This window comes from Exserohilum turcica, assembly GCF_000359705.1.
Source record: "Exserohilum turcica Et28A unplaced genomic scaffold SETTUscaffold_17, whole genome shotgun sequence".
Taxonomy (NCBI): Eukaryota; Fungi; Ascomycota; class Dothideomycetes; order Pleosporales; family Pleosporaceae; genus Exserohilum; species Exserohilum turcicum.
The window spans coordinates 58,610-82,895 of record NW_007359992.1 but is presented as its reverse complement, the minus strand read 5'-3'; the positions used below and the strand labels follow the sequence as shown (position 1 = coordinate 82,895).

At 50.6% G+C, this 24,286-nt stretch overlaps 9 protein-coding genes across 9 annotated transcripts; 5 read left to right on the top strand and 4 right to left on the bottom strand.

Moving 5' to 3' along the window:
- Positions 1–3,483: 3,483 nt before the first annotated feature.
- On the top strand, positions 3,484–3,938 carry SETTUDRAFT_27800 (uncharacterized protein; the record flags this gene model as incomplete). Its single annotated transcript, XM_008026155.1, has 2 exons — positions 3,484–3,732; positions 3,804–3,938. The coding sequence occupies 2 exons, from the start codon at positions 3,484–3,486 to the stop codon at positions 3,936–3,938; spliced, it is 384 nt and encodes a 127-aa protein (XP_008024346.1).
- A 397-nt stretch (positions 3,939–4,335) lies between these two features.
- Positions 4,336–6,018, bottom strand: SETTUDRAFT_38997 (uncharacterized protein; the record flags this gene model as incomplete). Its single annotated transcript, XM_008026178.1, has 4 exons — positions 4,336–4,884; positions 4,945–5,369; positions 5,430–5,731; positions 5,792–6,018. The coding sequence occupies 4 exons, from the start codon at positions 6,016–6,018 to the stop codon at positions 4,336–4,338; spliced, it is 1,503 nt and encodes a 500-aa protein (XP_008024369.1).
- An 845-nt stretch (positions 6,019–6,863) lies between these two features.
- SETTUDRAFT_160780 (uncharacterized protein) lies at positions 6,864–7,814 on the bottom strand (the record flags this gene model as incomplete). Its single annotated transcript, XM_008026208.1, has 2 exons — positions 6,864–7,727; positions 7,776–7,814. The coding sequence occupies 2 exons, from the start codon at positions 7,812–7,814 to the stop codon at positions 6,864–6,866; spliced, it is 903 nt and encodes a 300-aa protein (XP_008024399.1).
- A 401-nt stretch (positions 7,815–8,215) lies between these two features.
- On the top strand, positions 8,216–10,606 carry SETTUDRAFT_149909 (uncharacterized protein; the record flags this gene model as incomplete). The annotated part of the gene is made up of 4 exons (XM_008026207.1): positions 8,216–8,308; positions 8,365–9,283; positions 9,335–9,728; positions 9,784–10,606. 4 exons carry the CDS (start codon positions 8,216–8,218, stop codon positions 10,604–10,606), a joined length of 2,229 nt encoding a protein of 742 aa, XP_008024398.1.
- A 532-nt stretch (positions 10,607–11,138) lies between these two features.
- Positions 11,139–12,407, top strand: SETTUDRAFT_108744 (uncharacterized protein; the record flags this gene model as incomplete). Its single annotated transcript, XM_008026206.1, has 2 exons — positions 11,139–11,474; positions 11,526–12,407. 2 exons carry the CDS (start codon positions 11,139–11,141, stop codon positions 12,405–12,407), a joined length of 1,218 nt encoding a protein of 405 aa, XP_008024397.1.
- A 311-nt stretch (positions 12,408–12,718) lies between these two features.
- On the bottom strand, positions 12,719–13,447 carry SETTUDRAFT_27795 (uncharacterized protein; the record flags this gene model as incomplete). The annotated part of the gene is made up of 1 exon (XM_008026154.1): positions 12,719–13,447. The coding sequence occupies one exon, from the start codon at positions 13,445–13,447 to the stop codon at positions 12,719–12,721; it is 729 nt and encodes a 242-aa protein (XP_008024345.1).
- Positions 13,448–13,905: 458 nt separating this feature from the next.
- Positions 13,906–15,714, bottom strand: SETTUDRAFT_108687 (uncharacterized protein; the record flags this gene model as incomplete). Its single annotated transcript, XM_008026205.1, has 1 exon — positions 13,906–15,714. The coding sequence occupies one exon, from the start codon at positions 15,712–15,714 to the stop codon at positions 13,906–13,908; it is 1,809 nt and encodes a 602-aa protein (XP_008024396.1).
- An 843-nt stretch (positions 15,715–16,557) lies between these two features.
- SETTUDRAFT_47033 (uncharacterized protein) lies at positions 16,558–19,521 on the top strand (the record flags this gene model as incomplete). Its single annotated transcript, XM_008026193.1, has 3 exons — positions 16,558–18,224; positions 18,358–18,432; positions 18,557–19,521. 3 exons carry the CDS (start codon positions 16,558–16,560, stop codon positions 19,302–19,304), a joined length of 2,490 nt encoding a protein of 829 aa, XP_008024384.1. The 3' UTR covers positions 19,305–19,521.
- A 2,638-nt stretch (positions 19,522–22,159) lies between these two features.
- Positions 22,160–23,566, top strand: SETTUDRAFT_108637 (uncharacterized protein; the record flags this gene model as incomplete). Its single annotated transcript, XM_008026204.1, has 5 exons — positions 22,160–22,339; positions 22,398–22,434; positions 22,487–22,707; positions 22,822–23,048; positions 23,122–23,566. 5 exons carry the CDS (start codon positions 22,160–22,162, stop codon positions 23,564–23,566), a joined length of 1,110 nt encoding a protein of 369 aa, XP_008024395.1.
- Positions 23,567–24,286: the final 720 nt, after the last annotated feature.

Here is a 24,286-nt window from a genome sequence, read left to right as displayed (position 1 = left end):
GATCGTGTACGATCAATAAAGTGATCGTGTACGATCATGCCGTGATTGGCTGTTCGGCTAACTGATCGTTGACGATCAGTCACGTGACTGCGGCGTGGCATGTAGGATTGCGGCGTCGTGCTTCTCCTTCGCATCCTTCCACTGATTCTCTGCCCTTGCTCTGGCTTCCTTGTTTGCCTAGTAGTCACTGGCCGTAACAGTAACCTACGTAAGCTTAAAGCTTAATTAACACTAATACGTAATTAGGTTTAGTAGCATAAGAGCTCTTTGCTAGCATTAATTATTATAGCAATTAACTAGTAAGGAGTTAAACGCAGCCCCTTAGGCTTTGCCATTTGTGGAGGTGTGGTGTAGAACTGCGATGTCTTCTTAGTAGAGGGAACAGAACTATAGGCTCTTCCCCTTCCCATAGGCTATAGGAGAGGGGAGAGGGAGTAAAATATATGTAGTTAGTTCTTTGAGCAAGAGATTTTTCTAAGAGATATTATTAATTAATTTTTTCCATAGACTTAACTATTAATTTATGTTCCTTCTTAAAGGTAAGTAGTGCTTAGTTAGCACAAGGGTCATGGTGACCCTGTGCCTCGGCACACTATATCTTAGTAAGATATAACTTCGGCTTCAAACTTCGTATAACGTATGTGGCAAGCGAGCGCCGCAGGCAAGCGAGCGCCGCACCTCACCAAACCTGCGCACCTCTCCTATCTCAACGAACGATAGCTTAATATAGCGCTACTCTTTTAGCTTTAAATAAAGTAGATATTTAGCTTACTATTTCTTCTATTAATCTCTATTAAATATAAAGTAATTATTGCACTACTGCTATGTATAACGTGTTTAAACAAACAATCTACTACTAACACGCTAGTATACCTACCTAACGTAGTTACTAGGCTAACTTGAAGAAGCCTACTAAGCTAGAAGAGAAGGTAATAGTTAATTATATACTTAATCTTAATTTACGTAGATTTGCGCCTACGTATGCTGCTATGCGCAATATAGCTAATAAGCTACTAGCTACGCGCAGCGCTAGCTAGGTTGGGTAAAAGTAGCTAGCTAATTTTGTTAAGCGTATAGATAGTTTATAACGCGTTTTAATTAAGCGTATAATAGGTAGAAAGCTCTATATAAAGATCTAATCCTAATTAAGAGCTAGTTTAAGCTTATAGAGTAGATAAAGGCTAAGTATAGTATTTATAATAAGAACATCTACAACTTTAATAAAGCTAGCTTTATAACAAGTAAGATTGCAACTTAGCTAGTTATAATAGTATTAAAAAGAAGAGGCTAGCTAAAGGTAGTTAAGCTAGGCAATTATAGGTAGGTGACGCTAATTGTAGCGATTAACGCAGCTAGCTAGATAGTTCTACTATTCCTTATCTTTACTAGCAAATATTACCTATCCGCTTAGTACAAGGAAGCAGAGATCTTACGCGACTAGGCGATTATAGTTAGTAATAATAGCTAGATAAATAACAAGCTAAGTATTGCCTAGCTAAAGCACTTTAATGCTTATATAAAGACTTGCGTTATTAGCACACGTTGCCTGCTTATTCTTAATAGCTATAAGAGCTACTAGTCTCTTAAGTTTTAAGAGCTTTATAAGGAGAATAATATCTACACGCTTTATATACTGCTACATTCCTCTTACCTACTTTAACCTCTTAACGTTAGCTACTTCTCGCTATTAAAGCGCGCGTATAGCTATAAGGTAGAGAGCCTAATACGTAACTATATTAACTATATTACTAAGCTTAAGTTCCTACTAGCGTTTAAGGTAGCCTTTAATTGATCCTTTACACTAGCTAATATCTGCTTAGCCTTTTAAGGTACAGGCCTTGTTCCTCTCTAGCTAGACGCTATTCTATTAAAGCTAGACATAAAGCTACGCACGCCTACTTCTCTAGTAGCTACTGTTATAGAGGCTCCTTAGCAGGCTTATACCCTAAGTAACCTACGCAAGCTTAAAGCTTAATTAACGCTAATACGTAATTAGGTTTAGCAGCATAAGAGCTTTTTACTAGCATTAATTATTATAGCAATTAACTAGCTAAAGAAGAAGGCTAAGGTTATAATGCTCTTAGCTAAGCTAATGCGCGATTAGATAGCTAGCCTTAAGAGAGCTAATAAGGTAGCAATAAAGCGTAGGTAGCGTAAAAAGAAGTAGATATAGAAGCAAGGAGTGCTAATAAAGGGAGCTAGAGAGGATCTACTTACTTAGCGTAAGGCTAATTAGCAGATTGCTTATAAAGAGCGTTAAGGAGGAGAGCAATTAGGTGTTAGCTGCTAGGCTTTAGCGCGCTATAGTAGGTGTAGAGAGACTAGCTATAACTTGCGCACGTGCAAGAAAGATACTTTAGGTACTACTTAATCTATTTTATTAATATATAGTAAAATAAATAAATTGTAGTGCAACTATAGACTTATAGAGGTGCGTAGGTTTGGTGGGGTGCGGCGCTCGCTTGCCACATACGCAGAGATGTCAACAATCAAGCTCATCAAGCCGAGCTAACGCGATATAGTAATGATTAGGCCTAAAAAAGCTAGCCTATTACTGTATCAAGTTAGCTCGGCTTGATGAGCTTGATTGTTGACATCTCTGCACATACGTTAAGTAGGAATTAATAGAATCGCGTACACATGAAATCATCCATCGCAATGATGTCTAGATAACTAAAATACTAAGTAGCCTTTCGTTGAGTCGCTTGGTGGGCATGTGAAGCACACAGCCAGCATCAAAATCCGTTGTTGGCCTGGATGCAGTCCATCACTGGCAAATGACTATGATCAATAAATACGACGACAAGATAAGCGTGGCTACAAAGCTTGACACGGAGCTCTAAACGACATATTGGTAGTAAACCGTGCTAAGTATGGCCAAGCCCTGGCATACTGTCTGAAGCGGCGGTGTAGAGAAACTAGTAGTGGCTAGTGTGTACCTACGTATGTAGGTACTACATGGGTCATGGCGGATGCAGTCTGTAGTGGCTGACATTGCTGACTGGTCTTCGGACGTTAGAAATTAGCAAACTAGTAGTGGTAATTAAACGAGCTACTTAAAAGACTATGAGACGAGCACCAAAACAGATGGTCTAGCAGGCTTCGTACCATTGCCTAACCGAATTGGGCGAATTGCCCCTTGTAGCGCTTCCCCATGATGCTGACCCTCTGACATGTGCCAAGTGTAAGGAGATGAATCCACAGATATGTACAGCTACGCAGGGTGCACCGCCCGGCCAGTGAATGTCACCACACGACGTGTCTTGGTATTCATCTCGCTAATTTGGCGCCGGCACGTCTCGGGCTCGTGTACATAGCAACAGTAGCCAGTCCGTAGTCCAATGCGGGTAATAATGCATAAGCGTATCTCGGTACCTCTACGGGTCTCCTGGAAGCAGTACTTAAGACAAGCTTGCATCCATTCACTCCAATACCATACCATCCAGACCTAATCACAACGACAACCAAGTTCTAATTTTCAACATGCACGCCAGCTTCCTCGTCGCTCTTGCCCTTGGTGGCACTGCTGTCTCTGCAGCGTGTGACCCGTACTGCAACTTCGCAGCAAGCTACGACTGCTCGCAAAATGGCGGCCACCACTTCACCAAGGATCAAATGATCTCCATACTTGTCAATGCGGACAGATCTGGAGCCCCCTACGAAGTATGGGCAGACAACCTTGCTACGACGTACTGCAGCGGCGTGGAATACGGAGATATGCCTCTTTGGACCGTAAGTTGTTCCCTCAAAGAGACCAGCGTGGCTTTGACTCTCAATCGGTATACTGACTCTGATGTTTGCAGGTGGGGCTTCCAGACGGAGCAGGCACTGTTTTCTATGCTTTGGCTAGTAACGGAACTTTTTACTTTTGCGGCAGCCAGTCAGGAACAGCGTCATCAGGCTGGCCCGACTCATGCCACGAGAACTCAACAAACTGATACGACTTTGAGCATGCTCTCACTTAGGACAAAGGTTGAATTTAAGATAGCCTTGTATATATAATGCACAGTAAATAGTGGTTAACGCAATTGTATACATGCCTTTGGAAATTATGCCGTCTATGAAAAACTACATTGGTGTTGAAGTGAACCTGAGCGATGGCTTACGTTAGCAAAGGGGACAACCCCTTGGCCTGAAATCCGGTCGTTTTGTCACATGCTCTCCAAACCTGACAACAGCACATGCCACGGGATATAAACAGAGATGGAAATGCTTGATTGAGAGAATGCTTGATTGGAACAAAAGTATCCTATCTAGGAACAAGCAAACAAAATCCAGAGTATGAAGAATTGGTCGTTAATTCGTTGCAGAAATTTCCTCCCATCAAAACATTAGTTAGTAGACATATCTCCATCCACGTTCTACACCTGAGTGCTCGGACCAACCCTCATCTTCGTCCAGCTTCTTGTTCAGCTGGATAGCGCGCCACTTGACCAGGCTTGATGAGACAAAGACAAGAAGGCATCCTACTAGGATCAAGCCACCGCCCAGTCTGTAGAAAGGTTCTTGGGAAGTGGGAAAGAAGTAAGGGCTGAACCAATGGCTGACCTGGCTGATGCAATTGGCAATAGCAATGAGAGCTGCTTTCTTGCTGCGAGGAGCTGGCACGAGCGTGGTTTCCCAACTCAATTGAAGATTGAGGCCGGAGTAGGTACCGCTGATGAGGAGAATGAGGCCAAAGTAGCGGGCGCCAATGTTGAGTGTTCCAATGAGCATGCTGCAGCCAGCTGCGCTCATGAGGATAGGGATAATGACGTGGTAGTAAGACTCTTGGAAGCGACCAGAAGAGTATGCGAGAGCACATGCAACTCCGTAGGCGATGGCGTAAGGAGGGGCCTGGACGAGGTACGTGGTAAGTTTGTCGAACTTGAATGTTTTCATAATCTGTAAATTGGCATGGTTAGTTGCGAGAAGTGCAAACGGCCATGCAGGTACGGGACTTACGGATGGGAGGAAATCTTTGAAACTTTGCGCAGTGACGAGGGCGAAATGCATCAGGCAGAAGAACCAAGTAAATGGGTCTTTGGCGGCTTGCTTGAGCCCATCCCATGTTCCACCCACTACCTCGTCGTGACCACCATTGGAAACCTGGACTCGGTATTGAGCCATTTCCGACTCTTCCTTTGACAGCCATCTCGTGTTGTGTGGCCATGATGGAAGCAGAAAGTAGGCGACACTTGCTACAAGAATGGAGACGGCTCCTTCAATGATGAAGAACCATTGCCACGCATGCAAGCTAAGAATGTTATCCATGTTCTCTAGGATGGCTGCGGCCAAGAAACCGGACAAGATGTTGGATATGGTGTTTCCTGCATGCCAGATGGCCATGCGCATTGGGTTCTCTTCTTTGGTGTACCACGACGAAGTCACTAGGTTTTGTTATTATCATAATTTTTTTTGGACAGTGTCCGACAGAGTGGAGAACTTACTCAGCGTAATTCCAGGGAAAAAAGGGGCCTCAGACAGGCCGATAAAGAAGCGGCATACAGCAAAACCAGCGCCATTGGTCATAGCCGGCATACAGATGGTTCCAATACTCCAAGCCATCATCATGGATGGCAGGAGCCATCTTGGATCGGCTTTGGCAAGCCAGAGATTTCCTGGAAGCTGGCCAACAAGATAACCAACGTAGAAGGTCGAGATACCCGTGTTCCAGATGGTGTCTGTCATGTTGAGGTCTTCTTGAAGGCCAGCAAGGCGTGCGTTGGACACATTGATACGGTCGAGGTAACTGAGTAGGAGGTCAGTCTTGTTGGTGGACAGGGCAGGGGTTTGGTGAGTAGAGTCTTACTTCATGAGGAACATGAGAGTGATGCAGGGCATGAGTCGCCAATCGAGCTTCTTGACGAGCTGCTTGTTCAATGCAGCCATCTGCTCTTCACTCAAGTGGCGCAGCGTTTCGAAGCGGGCCTGGATCTGCTGGGGCGTAATCTGAGCAGTGCGCTCGGCCACGACCTCCTTGAAGTCGGCACCGGCGCCCTTCTCGTCGATCATGTCCACGGTATGTTTTTCCGTCATCTTGCTCTACGACGTTGGTGATCGAGTGCAAGAAAGGTGTTTGCCAAAGAAGAGCGGTGGCAGTGGGGCAGTGGGGCAGTGCCGACTTGACAGTGGTGCGCAGCATTGTTATATACACTTTGCTGGCCTGGAAGAGGCGTCAAGGCAGAGTCGGCCAGACCTTCCCTGGACAAACCTTGGTGGTGAATCCCCAGACACTAAGCATGCGGGGCCCCGGAGCTAACGAAGGACGGCCATGGCCAAGACTGTGCCCAGCACGCGCTCAGCATCCGCCCGGCAATTGTAACCGTTTAGACCAAGACGTTGACATTCAGGCGGCCACCACCCTGGAGAGCGAGTCAGAGTCGCTGTGCTCCCGCGGAAAGTCAGACAGTGCTGCCGCCGCGGATAGAGCAGACTGGCCTTGCTACCCCGCCGCCATGGCGTGATGTTGCTGCGGGAGCCTGCCCTGGGGATACTTGGTGATGCCGCCACACGGGCGCCATGGTGTTGTTTTGATGCTTTTGATACGCGCCCACAGGTGGGTATCGTACTGTTTCCAGGTAATGTAACAAACACATTAGCGAGCTTGATAGGCTCCTGCGACCTGGCTGCCGGGTTCACGCACACGCATGCTTTGAGCAGAATCGAGCTCCTGCACTGCGCTTGACCGGCGGAGGCTTGGCATCCCCAACGCCAAGCCCACCCACCCAGTCCGTTTTCTGTCACATGGTTGCCCGACGACTCAAGCCGACCTCTTCTTTTCACGTGACATCACCCACAGCACACACGACACGCATTGCCACGCATTGCCACGCAACGCTCAAGCAGCCATCAGAATGCAACAGGAAAGATAATAATTTATTTCATAGGCTCGAAGGCGTCAGCAGATCCGACACCTTCTCGTAAACTGTGAATACAATGCCGCCGCTCAAGACCAGCCTGCCTAGACGCATCGTGCTCCCGCTCCAGAAACCCCGCACGCCTCCCTTCCGCAAGACACTCCGGAAAGCCTCTTTTGTGCTTGCGCCTTGCGCGCTCTGCGCCTGTGTTTTGATAGTGTCGAAAGGCTGTGTGGCATAGACGGTGATGACACCAGCCACAGCGCCCATGCCAAAGGTAGCGGCGCTGTTCTGGGGAAGGTTCTTCCGCCGCGCAAACTCCTTGAGCACATTGTACGATCCCATGCGAACAGCCGATGTAGCGGATTGCTTTGCTGTTGTCGACACCAGACCCCGATACAGCCCGGCAATGCCGTGGGTTTGCACAATGACTCTGGAGGCGTGCAAGCCGCCGCGGTAGCGTTCGCCGCCGCTCTTTGCATTGTCAATCAGAGCCGTCTTGACACGCTCTGTGGGTGTGACTGCAACGATACTCTCCACTGCGCCTGCCAGCATGCCTGCCAGCAGGCCTCGCGCCGGAGAGAGGACCCCGCGCTCGTCAGCAAGGCGGTTGCGGATCGAGTCGAAGGAGAGGAAGCGGACGCCGGCCTTGAAGGCGGTGCCGACAATCAGGGTAGAGCACCCCGTGTAGATGGCGCCGAATCCATTGGTTTTGGCCACTTGGGCAAGAACGGTAAAGGGGTTTTTGGAGCCCGAGGCGCCGACCTGGAGCTGGGCGCGGGTTTTTGCGAATTCGAAGGGATAGGTTGCCGTGGCCTCGACGCCGCCCGCGACCGCACCGGAGAAGAGGGACACAATGGCGGTGGGTGTCTTTTTGCGGTTGGCTGGCTTGGATGTGGTCGAGTTGAGGGTGCGGAACGGCTGTTTGGCGTCAACCGGGGCAGCAGCAGCAGCAGCAGCAACGGACGCGCTCATGGTGGTGGCAATGTGGTGCGTTCAGCGCAAACACTAGCGACTTGGCCATGCTGGGTAGGCTGTCGAGACGGTATATACAGTACTGCGGTGGTTGTGTCGCGTCTGCATCAACACCGCGTCCACGCACGCCCGAGCCCAAGACGGGTGTGGGTGTGGGTGTGGGTGCGGGTACGGGTGCGGGTGCGGACTGCCGGGCACGCACGGGCCACCAGCCTGCCTGCCACTGCTGCCGCGGCATCTGCACGCCTTGGCCTCAGGCACGTCGCTGTCTCTTTGCCATCCATTTGCCACCCGCGGGCCAGCTTTCTCCTCCCGCCCATCTGCAAATCTTCTCTCTTTGCCTTCGACTTCCGCCCACACGTACCCACACTGCCCCATCGTCGGTCGCAGCGGGCGCTGTCATGAGCACAGCTGACCCGGGCAGCCATGCAGCTGAGACGGGCCGGCCACGCAAACGGGCAGCCGAGGCCTGCACCTTCTGCCGTCGGAGAAAGGTTCGTTTGTTTCTCTACGTCTGCCGCGCAGTGGAGCGAGACACTGAAGTCGGCAGATCAAGTGCAGTGCCGAGAAGCCTACGTGTGCGAGTTGCAAGACGCATGGAGCGACGTGCCATTATGAGCCCATAGACGATGCCCACCAGGCATCGAGTCGTCCCCGCAAGGCGCCCCGGCGGGAACGAGCGTCTGAGTCGGCCGCGCCCCCAGCAACGTCGACTCCAGCTGCTGCATCAACAACAACATCGCCAGCCCAGCCGAGTTCCTCGACTCCTCAGAGCGTCTCGCGCATCGTCGTCGCTGCCAATGGCTCCTCCAGCTACCATGGCCGCACGAGCGCTTTGTTCGACGAGGGTCCCCATGATCGCCCTGCGACTGAGGCTCGGCCGCAGATGTCTGATGAGTGGATTGAAAGAGGTCTTGTAGCTGAGGCTGCGCGCCAGCGCCAGCTCGAGACAGTAAACTTCCGCCTTGGAAAGCTCGACTTTGATGGCGTTGAGCCCGAGTTGGGCATGCATCTGCTGTCGTTGCATTGGAACCGACAGCACCACTCCTTTCTGACCACCTATCGTCCCGCCTTCATGCGCGATATGGCCTGTGGCGGTCCCTACTTCTCCAAGCTCCTGCTCAATGCCATTTATTTTGGTGCATCCAAGTTCAGCCCACGCCACGAAGTCCGTCGAGTAGCCGACGACGTGCGCACTGCTGGCTGGCAGTTTCGCGAAAGAGTACGCGAGCTGCTTGGAGGCTCTCTTGACAGAAGCGAAATCACAACGATACAAGCATTGCTCGTCATGACGAATTCGCTCTTCGCCCTAGGTGACGAACGCAGTGCTGCCTGGCTGTATGCTGGCCTGGCCTTTCGCATGATTGTCGATCTGGGTATCCATGTAGACACACCTGAGCTGGCAGGGAGCCGTAGATTGTCTGATGAAGACTACGAAATCCGGAGACGCGTCTTCTGGGCTGCCTTTGGTAAGCATGCTCTTCACGCCCAAAACCACTCTTGCTAAATCAAACGTGCAGTCGTTGACAAGATCCAAAGTCTCTACCAGGGTCGGCCCGTCAGTATCAAAGAGTCAGACACTCTTGTCCCCATCAAATTCCAAGACACATTTGAAGAACTTGAGCATTGGACCCCTTTTGCGTACTCGACGCAGTCAGACGCGGCTTATTTGGGCTCTCCAGCCTACAGCGTTTCTACTTTTCGACATCTCTGCCAACTCTCGGTCATCCTAGGCGACATCCTTAGCACAATCTACACTGAACGAAGCTTCGACTCCAGCCCTGCGGAGCTGTCGTCCAAGCTAGAAAGCATTCATCTAAAGATGACGACATGGCGGAAAAACTTACCTGAGCATCTTGCTGCCGATGCACAGAAGGCTTCCGTGACGCCACCGCCACACGTGCTTAGTTTGCAGTAAGTGCCACACGAGTCAGATGTAATCACTCTGGGGTGCTGACAGACACCATAGTGCTCTTTACAATGTTCTTACAATACTTCTGCATCGCCCATTTGTTGCCGACGGCCACCTCTACAATACTTCACGTGCCATCTCTGTAAACTCCTTCATGTCATGCGCAACAGCCGCGGATGACATAGTAAAGCTCTTACGAGCATACGATAAAGCGTTTAGTGTGCGACGGGCGCCATATCTCATCTCGTATGCAACTTATGTTGCTGCAACCATTCACGCTCGCATTGCCGCCAGACGCGGTCCAGGCTCACATGCCCACAGGAGCCTGGAGACTTGCCTAGCCGTATTCCGCGAAAACCAAGAAACGAATTGGGCTGTCCGACGCGCCAATGCAATTGTTCAAAACGTGATGAAGCGACTGGGGGTTGCATCGCTGAACCCTGGCGATGCTCAAATTGACAGAGACGTTGGCGATCGCAGTCACACCAGCACTCCCAATGCAACAACCGGCAGCGCAATGGGCCGTGAAGCCAGTCTGCAAAGCCTCGACATTGATGGTATCATACAAAGCTTCGTTCGTGAGCGAGAACAGGAAACATTCCATTCAGCGCAAACGGGCCCAACTGGGAACGCGGCTGTATCCAATGCACATGGGCATGTGCAGTCGCAGTGGCAATATGCAACCACGGAGATACCGTCGGCCACATCGCATGCTGGACAGCAAGATGCCAGCAGTATTCCTTACGACAGCAATGGCACGTGGATATTTCAAGGCCAGCAGCAGATATTCGATGAGAACCTCGTGACTGTAGACGATCTACTCTATGGCTTCAATGGTTCAGAGCTAGATAAGTTCCCGATGTTGGATTGGGATGTATGAAGGGCAGTTTGGCTGGGCATCTAGCAAAGGCTGGGCATCTAGCAAAGGCTGGGCATCTAGCAAGGGCCGGGGGATCCACTACCGAAAACCGTGACCACGTGCCGAAGCCGCGGTAGAATCTCGGCATTTCCTTCCCGCGGCTTTGCTCCCTCACAAAAGCTTCCCGCGGGAGTCGGGGCAAGGGTGGGAAGTATCATGCGCTCTGTAATACATTTTACCCGCCTTCCAAGTGTATTATGCGACTTGATGGCAGCCTCTGTCTATCCGAGGAATCCCCGCAGGCATATATGGGGCGCAGCTTTTGCTGGAAAGACGAAATCTGCAATTTTCCCCATAGCATATCGACGAAGACGGTCGTTTTCGTAATTATATACGCCCTTTGTAGATGCTTCGGTCGCTTCACAGACTACCTGTTGCCCAGACGGCGAGGCTCTCGACTGTAACTCATATTCCGCCAATACGCATGCCAGACCTACCAATGGCGTACGAAAGAGCGCCAAAGAGGGTCAGGCGCAGCCTACCCGCCGTTCTCATGCGTGCGGGTACCTCCAAAGGCCTATTCATCCACCGACACGACTTGCCAGCTTCAGAGAAAGACTGGGCAGGTCCTCTACTGGCTGCCATGGGTTCCCAGGGCTCGGATGCTCGACAGATTGATGGTGTGGGAGGCGCAACGTCAACAACGTCCAAAGTGGCGGTGATTTCACCATCGGCCCGGATGGGTGTTGACGTCGACTACACGTTTGTGCAAGTGGCCGTGGGACAAGAGATGGTGGATTTCAGCGGTAATTGTGGAAACATGTGCTCAGGTGTAGGACCATTTGCGCTTCAAGAAGGACTGGTTCGTGCCAGCCCTGGAGAACGCACTGTGAGTTTGCCGTCATAGACTTGAGTCTATAGTGCTGACGTATCGACTTAGCTTGATGTCCGGATATTCAATACCAACACATCGCGGATAATTGTCGATACTGTCCAAGTCGACGAGGACGGCTCATTTCAAGAGGACGGAGACTATGCCATCCCGGGAGTGAAGGGAACGGGTAGCGAAGTGAAGGTTGCCTTTGTCGATCCTGCGGGCAGTATGACTGGAAGCCTATTCCCCACTGGCAGTCGCTGCGACACCATCAACGTGCAGGCCAAAGATGGCACGCAGTTCTCAGTCAAGGCCACTTTGATAGATGCTGCCAACCCTTTTGTTCTGGTAGACGAAAGGACGCTGCCATTGCACCTGAAGACTGGAAGCAAGGAATCAGCAGATTACCTCGAGCATATGGAGTCTATTCGATGTGCTGGCGCTGTAGTCATGGGCCTCGCTCCCAGCATAGAGGCGGCTTCCAAGGTTCGCGGAACACCAAAGTTGGCCATTGTATCGTCGCCTCGACTAGACACAACAGCTGCGAAAGACTCTACTGCCAATGCAGCAGACATTCAGGTTCAGGCCTTCAGCATGGGTAAGCCGCATCCAAGCCTGCAGCTCACGGGTGCAGCATGTCTGGCATCAGCGGTGTGCATCGAAGGAACGGTGGCACATGGACTGGCATCGGATGCCAAGATGCAGTCTTCGTGGCAATCGGCGTCGCCTGAGCGAACGCCGAGTCCATTTTCAGACTCGGATGAGAGCTCATCGGGTCTACTCCCAAGCCGAAGGACGGTATCTCTTTCACATCCGAGCGGATCGATTGATGTGGAGGTTTTGGCGGCAAGCACAGAATCATTTGCTTTTGTCGACCGTTGCATTGTTTCTCGGACGGCGCGGCGGTTGTTCGAAGGCAAGGTGTACTACTATACTAATCAAAACTAAAGCGGGCGGTGTAGTTATGAACAAGGCGTGGACACGCTCGAGGCGTCATGTACTAGTACGTATTTTCAAGAGAGAAATCTATTAGATGTTCTAAGGTACATTTTGTGCAGGTGTGACTATGTAATGTATGTATATTAGATTTGGGCTGATGGAACTCGTGCGAGAGATCACGTCAGCTTAGGTGTACAGCATGGGAACAAGTCGTCAGCCTCGCGGGCTGGCGTTGCAGAGCGAGCGACAGCAATTGCAGCAGCGTAAAAGACATGGCATCGGGCCCCATAACGTCGTCTATCTAACAAGGCGTCGCAAGCCTACAAGGCCATGGCAACAGCGCCAACCACCATGGCGAAGGCGCCGCTGGCAACATTGGCTACGGCTGCGGCACCGGTAAACTGCACGGCGCGGGTCGAGGTGGGTGTGGCACCGGTGGGGTGCACGGTAGCATTTCCAGCCGGGGCAGAGGGAGTGGGCGACATGGCGGTGGCGTTGGCTGGCTTGGAAGAGGCAATGAAGCCATTGCAAAGGCCGTTGTTGCAGCTGTTGTAAGCGCACTGGGCGTCGGTGGTGCAGGCGGCGTTGAAGTTTCCGCACTTGGCGATCAACATGGCGTTGCTCGCCCAGCACTGCACGCCCTCGATGCACTGGCTCGGTTTCACATAGGGGTTGCACTCGGCGCCGAGAGGCAGCGAGCCGGCGGGCGCGGTGACGGTAGATGAGGGAGCAGGCATGGGGCCGGGCGCCGTCGGGCTGGGGGTGATGGTCGCTGAGGCGGCCGAAGAAGACGCCGAAGCCAAAAAGCCGTTGCAGAGGCCTTGGGCGAGGTTGCATGTGTTGAATGCGCATTGCTGATCGCTTTTGCATGCGGCCTGGAAGTTTCCGCACACTGGCTGGAGCATCGAGTTGGTGGCATAGCAGCCGGCGCCGTTGGCACAAGGCGTGCCGCCTGGCGTGCAGTTCTGGCCCAGGGGAATGACCTCTCCGGCAGCCTGCACCGAGCCAAAGAGGCCGGCCGTGGCGAGGGCGAGCAGCGTGTAGTGCATAGCGAACGTGGGCGGAGCGTGCGGCGTGGTGGCGCGAGGGAAACAGAAAAACTAGGCAAAAGCGAGGGGCGGAGAGTGTTGTTGGTGGGCTGGCGATGGGAGGCCATGTGCGGCCATGTCGACGATGCTTTATAGCAGCTCTTTGTTGTTGTTCGTATTACACCGAAGTTTAAGGCGCCGTGCATGGGCGCGCGCTCGGGCCCAGCTGAAATAGCCTTCGCATGACGTGGGTGCGGCATGGACAAATGGGAGCTGGAGTTCGAATACGGTTCCTGTCTGTGCGGCAAAACCCAAAATAGAAGCATTCTGCGTGCGTGTACGTAATGGTGTCGCTGGGGGGCGGTGCACGGACCTCGGGGTGATATTCTCACGTGCCACCCAGGGGCTCGCCACCACGACCACGTCTTGCAAAGCCATAATGCTACACATCCATACTAAGTACTACTACCCGCCTAGTTCTACACAAACGGCAGGCTAATGTAGCTTCCAAACTCACCACCAATGTGCACCTCGTGTGTTCCGCGATTGAGCACGTGTCGGTGCGACCCAAAATTGCTGACGCACCGGTTGCGCCCGCCCACCACCACCCGGATACTCTCGCCAGCTTCAAACTCGATACCCGTCGCCCAGATTCCGATATCCAAACGGACAACATCGCCCGGCTTGACCTTCTCCTCTACCTCGTGAGGATGGAATGGCCAGTTCGGATGCATACTCTTGGACTCGTGGATTGCGCGGTGCGAGGCCCTCATGATGCCGCAAGGGCCTTTGTAGACGACCACTTCTGTAGCCTCTTCCGGCTTGATTTCGCTGAACGACTTTGCCGGAACCCCGTCCCAAGGGATGTTGAGGTTCATCATCTGATGTCCATTCTTGTCAAGCTTTTCCAGCGTAACGTAGACATCCATGTCGTCGTGATCAGCGCACGACATGTACAGGACAGCCTTTGGGATGCCCATGATCCGTGTCGTTTCCGAGAACTTATGAGTGAAGACGAGGCAGTCGTCTGACTCCGAGTCGTACGTCAGCTTTGCGCTTGGGCCCGCCTCTTTACCCAAGCGTAGCTCTTGGTCCTGACTAAGAAAGGCCTGGCGGTATTGAGTTCTTGCGGGCGGGAAGTCTTCTTCGACAATGTTATCGAACGACTGCGGCTCCTTTTTGCCAAACCGCAAAAGCGCCATCCGAACTCGAGGGGTTTTTTCCCATCCATTATCAGCGCCCTTGAGGTAGTGGTCGAAGAAGCTGCCCAGTTCTTCTTTTGCCTGTGGGTTACCCCACAGGTCGTACCATTCCTGCCAAGGGTGCCATCTCAACCATTTATCAGCGCTGTCCACCTCAAGCCATGCTCTGATAGCGCCCATTCCATGCATCGTATTGGTCCACGTGCCAGTGATGTAGGTTGGTACATTGATGCGCTTCATGTCGGGCCTCTTGTCGTTCCACCAAGCATTTGCCAGTGGGTGCTGTTCGAACATCAACCGGAAGCTCTCGATATTCCCGTTTCCATGGAGCATGTGTTTGAGGATGAGCTTGTCGAAGAGGTCTCCCGAGTAAATCCCACCACGTGCAAACTGCTCACGATAAAGATCCCCGCAGCCTTCCCAAGGCGCGATGGCCTTTAGGCTTGGTGGCCGCAGGGCGGCGATGAACCATTGCGCAATTGCCAAGTGTGAATTGCCAGCGAGGCCCACTGAGCCGTTGCACCAATGCAATTTTGCAACATGCTCGATTGCATCGTAGCCGTCCTCGGCTTCCTGCTGGCCCATGACAACCATGGTCCCACCACTATCACCAGAACCGCGCGAGTCAATATTGACAATAGCGTATCCTCTAGGTACCCAATCGGCTGGGTCTGGGGCCTCAAACTTCTCCAAGCCGGAGAGAGCATCCGGAGGAAGACCAAGGTCCCATGGTGTCATGTATCGCAGAGACAGTATGCCGTTGAACTTCTTCCCAAACGGAGACCAGCAGATAAGGGCGGGAACTTTGGAACAATCACCAGACGGGGGCTCCGTGGGCCTTAGGATGTCGGCATAGAGTGTGATGCCATCTCGAGCGGGAATGGCCACGTCGTGTTCCACAAGGATATCGCACGGCAATGCCTTGGCTCCAGGGTGTGAAGGATGTTGCCAGCCTTGGGGAAGCACTTCTGACCGTGGCTTCAGACCTTCATATCCAGCCTCACCAACCTGAGGTGGTGTAATAGCCTCAAGAGGCACCTCAACCCCCTGGACATTCGAGCACGGCTTGTTCTTGTTGACGAGCATAGTGTCGGATGTCGTAGACTTGAGTATGAGACGAAGAAAAGAGATGCAGACAAGTGCAAGTAGATTGATGGGAATTACCTACCCTAGTGAAGGCAGAGGGTCTAGATATACCAGTCCTCAGGCCGGGGTTAGCAGCACTGGGTCATGTCCGACTGCGATGGACCTCATACACACACGCTGCCTCGCTGTCGCGTGTGCTTCCGAAACAAGTCCAACATTGCCTCAATGCAGACTTGCAAACTTGCGTACCAATACCGATGATAGGATGAGAATGAATCATGTTGATAGTCCCGAACCGTGCCGGGATCCCACCATCGGTAACTCTTTTCACCCTGCATTCTATCCCACGGCTGGGTGCAGTTGGCAGCAGATCCCGAACCGAGCCGAACCGAACAAGACCATCTTCAATCATGGGCTCATGGAAACTACAGTACATTTCTACTATAATCAAGGCTTCGGAAGTGCGTATGACCATGGCTACCACAATGTCGGCTGTTGAGGAAGCAGCCCGGAAGCCGAAAGCCATCGGACCCCAAAAGATTCTTCCTTCATGATAGCGTTTTGGAGCGTCATCCAAGACCCCTATCAGGCCATCGTAGCTGGTAGCCTCGATGGCTGGAATGGCATACCTTCTGTGTAGAGTGACTGAGATGAGAAGACATGAATCGTTTCATCGCCGTGGGAGAGCAGTCTGGCGAATCAAAGTCGTGGGGCATCATGTGGCGGACCAGGCGGTGTTGCCGACCCGAGGTCAGTGCCCCATCGGTAACTATGTGGTGTTGGCGCAAAATCGTCTTCGTCATCGGCATCGCCGACTGTTCCCTACTCAGCCCCCGCGCCACCATGGCCTCATCGGCAACGCAATCGCACCCCGCAGCTTACCACGAACCGGCTGCTAGAGCTGCGGCTAATCCTTCGTCTTTGACGCCGCCCCCGTCAATTCGCAGTGGCAGCGACAGTGGCCTTGACACCGGACGGCCGCCCAAACGGCGTCGCATCAACTTCGCCTGTGATTATTGCCGCTCGCGCAAGACCCGCTGCGATGAGGGCCAGCCATCATGTTATGCTTGTTCAGTGGCCGGAATTGACTGCGTCACTAGGAATCGCTGCCAGCCATGGCTTGATGTTCGGCGCCAGGAAGCTGGCAAAGTGCCGGATCGTACCCGGATGAATGATGCGTCAAGGCCGGGTGAACATGTCTCTACTTCGACTGTTCAAAGTGCGGCTGCATCACTGGCAATACCAAGACATGAAGCTACGCGAGCTACGCTCTCTCCTCGCCGGAGCCGGCGGCAACCACACCAAGCAAATGACACAATCACTGCTGAAGCAATCGCTGCATTGCCTGGTATTCAGGGCCCGTCCCAAACAGAGAATGATCCTGTCCCCATTGCAAATTCGCCTGGCATTCACCATGACAGTCAAACGCATGGCACATCTTCCGACCCGTCTGATACTGGACACGGTGTTGATGATAGATCTGAGCTCAGACATCGCCTGCCTATCCTTCAAATCGATTCCGGGAACACGCCCCTGGAATTAATGGCCAGCTGGCTAGATCTTGCGTGCTGCCGCCTCCAAATCCCTCGAGCCGGTCCTCGTCACCCCGCCCGATCCGAGGAGGACCCATACAGCGGTCAAATTACGCACAAGGATTTCGTTTTACCGGACTCGCTTGGAACGTGGCGCCTCCTAGATCGGGAAGCGCTATTACCCTTGGTTGACCGGTTTCTAGAGGGACCAAACATCTTGTTTCCTCTTTTGCAGCCAGAAAAGATCAGGCATGCGGCTCATGTCGCATTGGTGCGCGAACCCAGAGCTTTGGCACAGCAATGCGGGCTTCCAGTACTGATGCAGGTATACCTCGTCATGATACTTGGCTTTGCATCAAGACCCGATCAAGAGCTTGACTTTGATGCAGAAGGATACCTGAAGTATTCAGAGGGCCTTCTGGGCCAAATTTTGCAGCAGAGCACACTCGAAGCCCTTGAGGCCATCACACTATTATCCATGGCTCTGCGGTGTCATGGCAACCTGGCTGCAGCTGGACATACAATGAGCCTCGCTGTCTCTATGAGTGTGTCACTGGGCCTGCCGAAATACGCGTCTCGTTTGCCGCCTGGAGAGGAAAGACGAAATGTGTGGATGGGTGTATTTTCGTTTGAAAAAATGCTTTCTTTTGAGCTGGGTCGATCGTCACTCATTTCAGATGACTATCCGGAGTTGCTACGTAGCTCGGATCTGCTGAGCGGGACGGAACAGGTGACAACAACTCATGATTCCACGATTCAGTCACGGGAGCAACCAAAGGAGTCTATCTGCGAGGTTGTTCTGAGTCTGGCGAAGCTACTGGGAGATATAGGCCGATCGTGCGTCCAGATTAGCCTCAAGGAAGATGATAGGCGTGCAGGACCCATCTCAGAATTGATCAGAGATAAAGTACGGACAACAGGCCTTTCCTGTATGAAGCTAATGGGATGGGCGTCCGATGTATGTCCATCTCTTTACAAGTAAGTGTCTGGACGTGTCCCTCTTATACTCTTGCTCTCGCAGCCATGTTTATCTCCACCATCATCGTCATCGAGTCGATACGGTGTTTTGAAGATACAGGATAAGCACCTAACAAAGTTGACATGCATATAGCCCAACTGCCGACATATTATTCGATGGCAGAGTACACCCGTTTGCATCGTTCATCACAATGCAATACCACACAGCGTACGTCAACAGCACTTTGCCCTTCCTTCTTCCCTTGAGCCCCCTCGGTAGCATCTGTTTTGCGGTCGATGGCTGGATGAAGAATTCAAAACGATATAGCTCTGACATTTTCCTGCACAAACAGTCTGATTCTTGTAATGCGCAACAGCCTTCTCATTAGCGAGAAATCCATTCGTCGCTCTGTCGACATTATCGCCAAGGACGAACCATGGGAGTTTGCTGTCAGAAATGGCCAGAGCATTGCTGTTAATTCAGCGCGCAAAATCTTGAATATATCCCTAGAGTCATCGGAGAATGAGACATATCCTGCTCTTCCAAGCCTTGCTGGTCCTTTGCACGCCATGGGAGTCCTGGCCGTATTCGTGGCGACCCGTCAAAACTCGAGGATGGCAAGCATGGACCGCGAACTTTTAAAAGCTGCAGCGCAGGTAATAAAAGATGCAAATACCTCGGATCGAGGGGAGAAGCAGCTTAGCTTCGCCTTCAACAAGCTGGATGCCTTGGTAGCTGCCGCTCGATCGCGCAGCCTTAATGGATCAAACCCATCGCACCGGACACAAACTGGAAATTCCGTGCGACTACCAGATTTCACAATCAATTCACGGGACCCGGCTTCGTCCTGGACCCCCCAATCTCAAATTCCGGGTAACGATACTTCGCTGTCACAGGGAAGCGATGAAGCCTTTAGGGAGACTTCCAACGGACACGTCAATATGGCAGAAGGTGACAGTCACTTCGCATATTCAGAAGGGTGGCTCGATGATAGCTCTCCCATGATCATGAATGATTTTGGCTGGAATTGGGCCAACTTTTCGCTGCTTTCAGATGGTCAATACGACGAGTCCCAAGTACAGATACAGGGTTTTGTTTAGCTGCCTGAGTAAGTTCTTGCACTCTACATGGGACCCTGGATGAAAAGAATTTTCTGTCAAGTCATAGTACAGAGGGCGAGGGGAGTCACAGGGACACACTTGCATACTGTACATGCTTCCTGTCGGAGTAGGTTACCTGCAACCCAGATACAGAGATATTTCCAAGCTGTATTTTTGGAATTTACTAGCATTCCCGAATGCAGTAGGAATGGTAACCAAGACCCCATATCGAATTGTCCGGCTAATAGTATGTTCCAAGATGAAACGTAATATACATTATAAAGGCCATCCGAACGTGCTGGAAAAGCAGTCATTTTATTTTTCATTTGATTCTCAGTCATACTAGCTCACTCATCGTTCCTTGATTTAACTTCAATTGTATTTTATTTTGTATTACCCATGGCATACAAAACAAGTTTGATGTCGTCGTTACTACCATTGGTGAAGAAAACGCTGGTATGGCGATAGCTCTTGACTATGTGAAAGCTAACATTATTGTCAAGGTGTTTGAACGGTATCCTCATTTCAGGCCATCGGGGAACATTCTCAAGTCATGACTGCCAGCCATGCACCCCCCTCAGTGTATGGGTATAAATACCGCTGATTTCGGAGCGCCCTCAGCTTCAATCACGGTGCGGAATGACAAAGGACATATTTGTGCTACGGTACGGCTTGTCAACGACGGAATGGAGAGATACGATGACGGCTTTATTGATCTTTTGCGACCGAATCTCTATAAGTGGATGCTATCGAGTATTTCCGAGGATATGATAGAACTCAACAATTCGGTAACAAAACATAAGGACACTGGTCAATGTATGCATTTAAAATTGGGAGATGGGAGCGTCATCAACGCAGCTATCGCCATTAGTGCTGATGGAATCGACTCTACTGTCCGCACTCACCTTTGGGATCAAAGTTTATGAGGAATCCATGACTTGCATGTCATTGGTGGCTTCACTTTTGATATAGTCAACGTGGTGATTCCCAGTGAGTGCGTTATTACGCATGACGCCCAGGTTCAGGGAACACACGGACCGTTGGCAAGCCAGGGCTGAAAAGGTCTTCAGTGGTGGCTCGTCAAGGCATGGCCCCATGCCGCCTGTGGTGCGGAAAATTCCATTTTAAACAGGTTCTTCATCGCAAAGAGTCTATAAAGTGTCAATCTCTGCGATACAAATGCAGTCGCAAACGCGCTGATGAGGTACCAAGGATGTCAGTTCGAGTATATCACAAAATGGTCAAATATGCATATTTTCTAGGCAAGCTATCTAACCACTTTCGCTTTTCACTGAATTGTCTTCGTAACTTTATCCTTGAATGAACTCTGATGTTGCAGCTTCAACACGGCGATAAGAACCCTGATGAGATTAATTCACAGCTGCGATTGATGGGCAAGGATATTACAGATTATTGATACTGGTATCTTTCAAAAGACCCTTAGTCCCATGTTAATAAAGGTCAGGGTACTCCGGTTAGCAATAGTCCAGCAATGGATTGCGTACTTCATTTGTTCTATCTATTTGTGTACCTGGCAGGTAATAGGAGCCTGTTCAAGTTTGTCGATTCACTATCAGAAGTGATACCCCTCCTCCTTCGCGATTCATTAGAAATCATATTTGTGACCCTGATAGGTGATAGGAGCCCATTCAGCTTTGTCAGTGTATTCTATTAGAAGTGAAGCCCAAACTCGATACGCGACAAATCAGAATATCAGAGAATCAGAAATGTTATAGAATGGCGCAGAGGCGCATCCACATTTGGAAGTGGCGACACATGAAAAACTTTGATTCCAAGGCCCGTGTACATTCTGTGTATAAAGGGCTCGCCCTCCAATGTGCAAGGTTCGCACGGTCCCAAGATCCCCTTGCTATACACAAATAAGACCACTCCAGGTTATAGTGGTGCACACATAACCCGTGCCAATGGATGGCGGGAGGAGTTCAACGATGTGCGATGCTCCTTGCATGCCACACGGAGCCGGCTGGTTCCCTGCACCAGGGAAGGCCCAGCCTCCGTCTCCCCGTTGCCCGGTCCTTGGCCCATACTTTCAGAACGGGCTGTTCCGATCAAGTGCAAGAATGCGATGAATGCGTCGTTCGCGTTCAGAAGCGTGTTAGGCTGTCCCTCGGTTAGAGTTCGACTGTCCTCGGTGGCGGCGCTACTTAGTGCAGCCACCTTAGCTGTCCCCAGACTTACACCTAGTAGAGGACAGCCTAGCTACCCCTGAACAAAATCTGTTGCAGAGAGTATGCACTCTGTAGCTCGTCTGTTCCTTAGACATACTTGTCTAATAGTACTAAGAATACCCCCTAAGTTAATAGACAATATGTACCCCTACACTGAATCCTGACCACGTGGCTTTCCAATTACTTGGGTTGTCTAGATTTTTGATTGAAAGTAGCGGAAAATGAAGCTGCCCTAGGTAAGTTCTCAAGACTTTCTTTATGATGATTACTAAGCATCCATAGGCAGAGCTGAACCTGTAGCGGGGGACAGCTGAGCGCGCTTCTAGACTAATCCTTGTTATTCTTGAGTGAACAAGGTTCAGCTAGTAATGCCAGAGTCCTCAGCTAACTACAAATGTTCCTCAGGTCCCAGCCACAGAAAAAGAAAAAGACCCCTTAACGCCATTTAATGTGTGCATCTGCCTACCCGCCAATGGACGCATGAGTGATCGGCATGGATCTAGGTATTACTCGAAACATTGAAATGGAGCATTTGCCGTTAAGGAGTGTTCAAATCCACTGCCGCAATATTAAACACCCGGGAAAGTCTCACTTCCGACATGCAATGGAATAATCGTCTTTCTATTGACACGCATCTACCACCGTTTCCCCATTTTGTCGGTCAATATGACTGTTCTATCTTCGGCGAATGTAGGCCATATTTCCGCGGAGTACCGAAATCGGACAATTACTGTAATATGCATATGTTTTCCGCTAGCTGTGCTTGCTGTAATCCTTCGCTTTACGGCACGAAAGATATCCAGGGCCGGGATATGGTACGATGACTGGCTCGCCTGCCTTGGGTTGGTATGCTGAGACAAGATCCTGTTTTCTTTAAACCTGACTAATACTATGTGCCGTCAAGGTTGCAGTGGGAGTGTTCATCTCTCTCATACTTGTGGGTAAGGACTCTACATCAACATACGTCACCTCTATAGACTGATGTCGATACAGATCTCCCAGATGAAAGTGCAATCCAGGGCAACCCCATCCCAGAAAGTACTCTCCTTGAAAACGCAAAAACAGTCTACGTTACTGAGCTGTTCTATTACATCACCCAGTTTAGCCTGAAATCCTCCATACTGGCCTTCTACTGGCGGCTGTTCAACGTATCCTCAATACGTGTTCCCATCTACATTACTACTTGTTTTGTTGCGGCATGTTTCATCGCATCGGTAAATTGGTGTTTCTTTCGTCTGTTTAATCTCGAACTGGCATTATCCCACCTGTTGGCTTTGTACTATTGAATGCCTCTCAATGGATACACTAACTATACGAGTATTTCGCAGATTCTAGTTACCGCTTTCCAATGTGTCCCTGTTGCCTCTCTTTGGACGCCAGCATTGAGGGGGTCAGCGAAATGCGTAGAGTTGGGGCCCTTTTTCTTCGGCACCTCTATTCCCAACATCCTAGCTGATCTATTCCTCCTGGCACTTCCTATGCCTTATGTCTTGGTTCTGAAAATCAGCTGGACACAAAAGGTCTTCGTGATGGGATTCTTCCTTCTTGGTGGGTTGTGAGTCTTGCTCTTTCCTGTGGTCTGGAACCGAACATTTCTTGTTAAATGCTAACGGATATTTGCTAATAAGTGTCTTGGTCGCATCTGCTATCCGCCTTCGCCTGCTACTCCTCCTAGATCTCCAAGGATTCTTTGCAAACTGGGCTGTGGAGAATTCTGTTCTCTGGAGCGCGATAGAAAACTGTATGGGTGTCGTCTGTATCTGTCTTCCTTCTCTCAGACCGGTCGTCAACCTCCTCCCTGGGGCATCTCGTCTTGGCAAAAGTGTCGGTTCAGGTCACACAAGCGGACGTGATACGAGGTACCTTGAGCCTGAGCATGATGCAGAAAAAGCAAAGCAGCAACAATACGACGAGTATGAACTGTTAGAGCGGGATCGAGACTGTTGCTGGGTTGAGGCGGGTAGACTTGACGAGGGACATTCAATTAAGACAATTGAGGAGGATATCATCACTGTCCAGACCCAGATTCAGGTGTCTTCTGGTGCTGCGAGTAAGCTGGCAGAGGCAGCATAAGCCCATACAATAAATATATGGGAATTTCCTTTCCAGGCTTGAGTCCAAATGGCATCGTGGAGATAACAATCTTGCAAAGAAGCCTTAATATGAAACCTTTAGGCTACTAGCCACCTCTAGCTTACTGACAATGTAATAACGCCTTATTCAAACCTACTCTTAGCCTCAATACACAATAGAATTTAATACTTCATACATAGTCAGCCGCTCATATCACTACGCTGAGGGGATATAGAGTTCCGAAAGATCTAGATTTAGATTCGAGGTAAGAATTCCATCATTATCATGCTATTGATAGAATAAAGATACCATGTTTGATATACTATGACGGCATTATCACAATTTTTGGCTAATAGAACTGGTATCGCTACAAAGCAGTATCAACGCAATGGTTAGTCCCGAACGATAATATTGTACCCGAAGGATTTAAGAAGCACGCTATAGGTGGGCTATTTGGGTACTAAATAGTAGTAGGACTCTAGCTTACTTTTCCGCTCATCCAAACAATAAATAACTTTACATGAAAATTATTCTAGCTAGCCTTTGCTAACTTCACAATCTGGGAAAAGCTATTAGAAACCTAGCGAGGCTATTAATGTCGACTCTAATCACCCCTTTGTAGATGTCAAAATAATGTAATAGTAGCAATGCGTGCCTTAGCAGCGAAAAAGGCTTAGCAAGATAAATCCGCAATGGTGTGGGAGGTTTGGAAAGTAAGGG